Source organism: Perca flavescens, chromosome 5 (genome assembly GCF_004354835.1).
Source record: "Perca flavescens isolate YP-PL-M2 chromosome 5, PFLA_1.0, whole genome shotgun sequence".
Taxonomy (NCBI): Eukaryota; Metazoa; Chordata; class Actinopteri; order Perciformes; family Percidae; genus Perca; species Perca flavescens.
The window spans coordinates 34,082,833-34,089,705 of NC_041335.1; the positions used below are offsets into that span (position 1 = coordinate 34,082,833).

A 6,873-nucleotide genomic window follows, 5' to 3' on the forward strand; every position below is an offset into this window, starting at 1 on the left:
TCACAATTGTGGCACTTTTCAGAAAAACAAGAAATCATATCCAACTGGACATCACGGCTCTGATATCACAAGATTTATTGACTGATTCTTTGGTTTTACATTATACACAGTGTTCAGGAAATCAAATCAATTCAGCAAATCCAACTCATGAGCATTATCACATATTATTTCGAAATGGACTTTACATAAAGTAACCATTGTTCACATTCAGGCTGAAATGAAGGCGTATTGCTCAATACAAAAAGATTGTCTCATCTTGATTGCATCCTAACGCGTGCTGATCGGTCAATATAACAAGAATGGAATATAAAATAGATCATTATAGTGAACTTCAATGGCTCGTTTCCATACTTAAAGTCATACAAAAGGACTTTGCAGATCCCATACAGAGATCCCTAAGATATGTGCAGCAGTAACACCTATTACAGTTGTTGATACGTGGAAGGGAAAAGAAAGTAACACAGAGGAAGCAAAAGTAGAAATGTTCAGTCCTATTTCAAAAGTGTGTATTTCACCCTGAGCTGTAATTTTTTTTTTAGAGCAGCAGCTAATGATTATTTTCATAGTCAAATATTCTTGATTATTTTCTCGATTAATCGATTAGTTGTTCGGTCTATAAAATGTCAGAAAATGGTGAAAAAAGTCAATCAGTGTTTTCCAAAGCCCAAGATGACGTCTTCAAATGTCTTGTTTTGTCCACAACTCCAAGATATCCAGTTAACTGTCACAGAGGAGAGAAGAAACTAGAAAATATTCACATTTAAGAAACTGGAATCAGAGGACTTTTTTATCATAAAAAATGACTCAAACCCGATTAATCGTTTGATAAAATAGTTGCCGATTCATTTTAAAGTTGACAACTAATCGATTATTCTTTGCAGCTCATGATTTTGTTTACTCTTTAGAAAACTTTAGCTTTAGTTTTCCCTCCACCCCATCAGAAGGCCATACAGATGTGGATCCTCGTTGCATCCTTTTCACAACAGCACCGTTTTTCAGGCCCTTACACTCTCTCAGAAGCTAGCTCGGCAGACATGCTTGGTCATGAGAGTGCAGATGTTTTGCCCACAGCCCCAACACGGTTGCTTGATGTGTGGAGAGGCCTGCTGGGTCTTTCTTTTACACAGTGAACACACATCCACAGCACCGCCATCTCCTGCATCGCCAGGATTCCTTAGATTGTTAGCTAGAAGCTGCTGGAGCTCTGACAGTACGGTGTCTGGAGCCTTTGCAATGCTTGTTACTTTCACTCTTTTGGGATCAAACACACAATCTTCCTCTAGGCCGCTGGGCACGGCTTTCATGCCACAATTGGGGGGCACCCAGGCAGTATCGTATCCCTGCGTGCTCCAGGTGTACTGCATAGGATGGTTGTCAATGTCAATGCGCTTGACACGGCCCACGCGCACCCGTAACTCAAGGACCACGCGGGTCGAAGGGTCATTTTTCAATGGATAACGCTCCGCCTTTTTCTTATCACGGGTGACATACACGCCCTTACCCAGCATGCCACCTGGTGACTGCTGAAAGCCATTGGCAATGATGAGCCGTGCGTTGGCAACGCTGGTGCCATGAAACATGGTGTAGACACCGCTGTCTTTGGGCGTCTGAGACGCCTCCAGCTCCATACGAGGAGAGTCATCATCATAGGTCACCTCCCAGCCAAAGAAAGGCAGCGGCATCTTGTTTTTAAAAGGGATCCTGTTCAGGAACAGCAGCTCTGTGAGATTGAATGCAAAAATGGCACCATGTTATAACAAATTCATGAGAGATTGAGAGTCAATTTTCATGACCGGTGACCCATGACCCATAATATTTAGTGTCCCAATTAGGATTTTCAGCTATATTGCAGGTATAATTTTTTTTTATATACTTCACCACACACTGTATTTTGATAGCAGCAGCTACCAAAACTTGCCAATATAATTAGAAAGAGCAGAAACATGTCTGTCTATATAACATATCTGTCTTTCATCTATAGCCTACTTTAAACTCTATTGTCACAGAATCTGATGGGTAACATAGCCAACAACGTAAGAAATGACAGATAGCCGAATTACTAACATCTGTGACCCTATGTTAATAGGATGCCATTTTTCGTCTTAGCAACAAGAGTTAACCCATCAAGGCTTAATGCTAATATCGATAGCCTACTAATGTGGCGTAAGAAAAGGCTCAGCAGGTCCTTCTTTACAAATACCCTAACACAAGACAAACTACCACCTGAATGGAAGAATATCAGTTAGATTTGCAGAAAAACACCCAAATTCTTTTAAGCTAATTTACGTTTTTAGTTGGACACTTCCAACTTATGTCAGCCTTTGACGGTGAGTTAAACGACTGACTTTAACTGACTTCTACTGTTAAGTATTGTAGCCGACTGGTTAGTTCTCTAAATCTAGCCTAATTGCCAATAATCTCGTTTAAATTTGCGATTTAACATTAACTAGTAGCAACAACAAACCTAACCTTACCGTCGGTATGGAGTCGTTTTCGTTCTCTAATCTCAATAACTTTCACTTTCTGTTCAGTCGGCCTACCGTAGATTTTCAACTTTCGCTTCATACACACACAGAGAATAGATGCATGTTGTCCTATTTATATATATAACTTCGCTCCCGATTTTCATGGCCGGTTAGCTCAGTTGGTTAGAGCGTGGTGCTAATAACGCCAAGGTCGCGGGTTCGATCCCCGTACGGGCCACAAGAGATTTTTGTTAAGGGGTTGTCAATAGAAATTCGTGGACGATACCCTTCAAAGATACAGCTATTTCCCCTTGACGTAGAACTGAATATAGGCTACATTATTACAGTTAATGTCAGCTGCATTAAGGAGGCAAGGGGGGCAAGAACTACTGCCCACACAGGTCTGACAAAAGCCCCAGTTTGAAAGTGTAGGAATTGGTTTTGGTAATATGATTAATTGTAACTTCTTCTGGGAATATGTACTACTAAAACTGTCATGAGAAGGACCTTGGGTGCTGCTTAAGTAACAGATATTGAGGCCCTGTCTAAATCTAGCTTAATCTGTCTGATAATGTGCAAGGCCAAGTGAAAAACAAAACCAATAGAGAGTGCTATGAGAAGCTGTATCCCTTTTCCTTCTTTCAAGATATAGTTTTGACCTAGATACTAACTCGCTCATTTTAGAGATCCAGTGCAGACATCCACGGACAGCAGCTCAGTATTTATCTTATCTCCGTTATTCTTGTTTTTATCTTTTATTCTTATTTATCTTGGTATGTCCTTGACTCTAACTCATACCTGAACTTGTCCTGTGATTCATTCTCATTGCTGTATCTACTAAGACACCTGAAATTCCAAAAGATAGTTTTATTTCAGCTTACCGTAACAATGCCGTTACATTTTGTTCCATTGCTCTGCCCTAGAAATCCAACTACATAAGTTTTTGTAAAGTGGAAAACTCACTTCAGACTGCAGCAGGCACGTGTGTCTCCCCTTCACATGGAAATAGGAAAATGAATGCTGTCACACTTTGTACTGCCTGTTCAGTTTTTAACCACAACTTTGACTGTGAACTTATTCTCTCGTCTTTTGTTTGCGCTTCTTTTTTTCGGGACTTGCAAAAATGAATGTTTCATTCACCGCTTTTCTACTCTTCACCGCCTTGAATTTTGTAACAGCAAAAGTATGAAATTATGAAGCTACGGCTTTATCTGAAGCCTGAAGTCATTGCTACTAAATGCACTTTTCTGACTCTCTTCCCTAAATATGGAATCATTTCAAACATAAAGACATTATGAGTCTGACAATGTAATGACATTTATTGGCTTTCCTGTCCTTTCAGTCACATATTTTACAATTTACATCGGATAAAAGAACTGATGCCCACTGTCAGACAGGAAAAAGTCATTTTTATCATCATAATATAAAGCATGCTGATCAGAGAATACAAAGCTGTGTTGTAAAAATACGAGCTATGGTTTACTTTACCATAAACTGGTCTCAATTCATGAATGAGATTTTCACTTACAGAGATCCCCAAAACATGTCCAGAGTCCTGTTCCAAAATGATTACACTCTAAATTTAGACTTATTATTCTAATCTATATCTACTTCCCTCGCCCCTGTCAGGGTTTGGCTGGACAGAAATGCTTGGACATGAGAACGCAGATGTTTTGCCCACACTCCCAGCACTTTTGTTTGATGTGTGGAGCCCCCTTCTGGGTCTTCCTCTTACACAGTGAACAAACATCTGCAGCAGCGTCACCTCCTGATCCAGGTCTGCTGGATGTTTTTGATAGAAGCTGTTGAAGTTCCTTCTGTATAGTGGTGTTTGGTGCCTTTGCTATGCCTACCACCTTCACTCTTTTAGGATCGAACACACAATCCTCCTCCAGGCCACTGCGCACAGCTTTGAGGCCACATTTGGGGGGCACCCAGGCAGTGTCGTAGCCGTGCGTGTTCCAGGTGAACTGCATGGGATGGTTGTCCTTGTCAATGCGCTTTACACGGCCGACACGCACGTGTAACTTGAAGACCACGCGGTCTGTTATGTTACTGTTTAATGGATAATGTGACGCCTTTTTTATATCACGACTGACATACACTCCCCTTCCCAGCATGCCCTTTGATGACTGTTTAAAGCCATTGGTAATGATGATCCGTGCGCTGGCAACGCTGGTCCCGTGGTACATAGTGTAGACGCCCCGGTTTTGGGGTTTCTGGGACGGCTGCAGCTCCACGCCAGGGAAAGAAGCACCATCGTCGACCACCTCCCAGCCAGAGAACTGCACTGACATCCTGATTTAGGAGGGTGTTGTTCAAGTCCGGCAAAGATCTGCAGTTCTGTGAGAAATGAACACAGGCATGTGGTATGTTATGAGCAATCAGGGTGTAACTTTTACTTAACAGAGGCAAGTAAAAGCAATTGAACCATGTGGTTGGCTCAGACTTGTTCTGTGTCTTTAAATACACTGTAATTATGTTTATAACTTGTCTCAATGTTGTTGTTGAGAGGTGCTATGCAAATGTTCTATGCAAGTGCTATGCAAATTATTTTAGGTTTTTAGGTTTTTATTTATTATTTAGAGGGTCTATTTGTGTACGCTGTTGGACCTGGTTACGGATGTTGTACTTTATGTCTTATCATGTTGAAATGGCAATAAACTAATCTAAATCTTAATCTGAAATGAACTTGCCTTGACTTGCGTCTTTTGTTGTTTCCTCATGGGGATTTAAGTGACATTTTTGCTCATTGAGTCCCCTGTGTTTGCTTCCTTGTCTGTTCATTTTGTACATGTTGCTTGATGGTCTCAGTAAAAGTTGCCAACTTGAATCTTGATGGCCTTGCTAGTTTCAGTGCACTCTTATTTGGTTCGTATACCTTTATTAATCAGATTTAACTTTACTTTACTACATTCTGGTTTGTGAACCATTTATTTTTGATAACATAACATATAGTTCAGATATCCACACTTATCTAACAAGAGGGGCCAGTAGGGGGCAGATGATGTTACCTTTACCAAAATCTAATAACTTGAAAAAAACTTTTATTTACAGAGCAAGTTCTTTGTGGAATAAAATCCCTAGTAACATTCGTTTTATCACAGGAAAGGACCATTTTAAAAAGACATTCAAATCTTACCTTCATTTAAATTAATTATTATGAGGTTTCTGATTGTGTGTTTTTGTGAATGTAACCAACTTTAATGTTAACCATGTAATATATTGTAATATATAATTTTGTTTTCAAGATATTTCTCTATTTGCTTGGTTGTTATTGTTTTTCATTTAATTTTATTTGTAATTTTTGTTTTTATTACTTAGTTTTGTGGGCAGATATTGTTGCATGTATTTTATTTATTTTCTTTTTTCTTACATTTATTTTATTTTTATTTTTTTCTGTATATGCTATGAAATGTTTTAATATTGTTTGATTAAATTAGTTGTGTGTGTCCGAAAGCAATGTGATTTATTCATATAGCACAATTCAGACATAAAGGCAATTTTTAGTGCTTTACATAAGCATCAGCATACAAAGCGAATGACTTTAGAAGCATAAAAGTGTAGGAATGACCACCTCTAAACAGCCTCAGTGAAAGCAATGGCAAACAAAAAAAGTGTTAAGCCTCGAAAAAAGAAAAGTAACAATCAGATAAAACTGGGGGCTTTTTAGAACACAGGACGACTATACATTTTAACCTGTGTCAGCCTAAACACTCTACATGATCATATAGCCTACTGTATCATGACTGCTGCTGGTTATTGTATTTCCTTCCTCTATAAATCTAACAAAGTACAAAGCATTTAAACGTAAAAACACTGAAACCTTACCGTCAGTAAGATGTCGCTTTCTTTGTCAGCTCAGTAACTTTTACTTTCTCTTTACTAAGTTTCATTTACTGTTCTGATTACGTCACAATCTGAGAATAGCAACACTGTGCAGCCATGGTCTCGAGTTCGATCCCCGTACGGGCCAAAGAAATCTCACATGCACAACGTATGTCAAGGAAGGTGTTATGGAGGACGTATCATTACTTAAGTATTTATAAGTCCATAAATGCATGGATGAATACATAAATAAATCAAGAAATTCTGAAATAACACACTGCTTTGCTATTGGCTGAGGCTGCAATCACACGGTCAACGTTGACCAAAGTTGAACTCATTGCAAATGTTAGGCTGCCCTCATTTTGTGTGTGTGTGTGTGTGTGTGTGTGTGTGTGTGTGTGTGTGTGTGTGTGTGTGTGTGTGTACGTTTTTATGGGGGTTGTGGGGGGAATAACCAGTGATCAGTAGGCTAAGTGTGGCCCTGATCTAAACATCTGATCATTTCTCTGTCCTCGTCCTCTTCTTCCTCCTCCTCTTCCAGCTCTTCCTCCATGAACTTATTCTTCTACTAACTCTTTAG

The 6,873-nt window shown here is 39.5% G+C and overlaps 1 protein-coding gene and 1 non-coding gene across 2 annotated transcripts; one reads left to right on the forward strand and one right to left on the reverse strand.

Annotated features, from left to right (window-relative positions):
- Nucleotides 1-811: 811 nt before the first annotated feature.
- Nucleotides 812-6,351, reverse strand: LOC114556292 (uncharacterized). The gene is made up of 4 exons (XM_028579199.1): nucleotides 6,297-6,351; nucleotides 4,103-4,808; nucleotides 2,475-2,559; nucleotides 812-1,720 (listed from the first exon to the last, which is right to left on the reverse strand). The coding sequence occupies exons 2-4, from the start codon at nucleotides 4,760-4,762 to the stop codon at nucleotides 1,014-1,016; spliced, it is 1,452 nt and encodes a 483-aa protein (XP_028435000.1). The 5' UTR covers nucleotides 4,763-4,808; nucleotides 6,297-6,351; the 3' UTR covers nucleotides 812-1,013.
- Nucleotides 2,630-2,703, forward strand: trnai-aau (transfer RNA isoleucine (anticodon AAU)). The gene has a single exon. It is a non-coding gene; the product is annotated as a tRNA-Ile (tRNA).
- Nucleotides 6,352-6,873: the final 522 nt, after the last annotated feature.

Coding starts and splice junctions, on each gene's coding strand:
- LOC114556292 (XM_028579199.1), bottom strand. CDS start 4,762: ATGTCAGTGCAGTTCTCTGGCTGGGAGGTGGTCGACGATGGTGCTTCT. Junction 2,560..4,102: donor TGTCCAAGCATTTCTGTCCA/GCCAAACCCTGA, acceptor GTGTGTATGAAG/CGAAAGTTGAAAATCTACGG. Junction 1,721..2,474: donor AAAACGACTCCATACCGACG/GTAAGGTTAGGT, acceptor TCAATCTCACAG/AGCTGCTGTTCCTGAACAGG.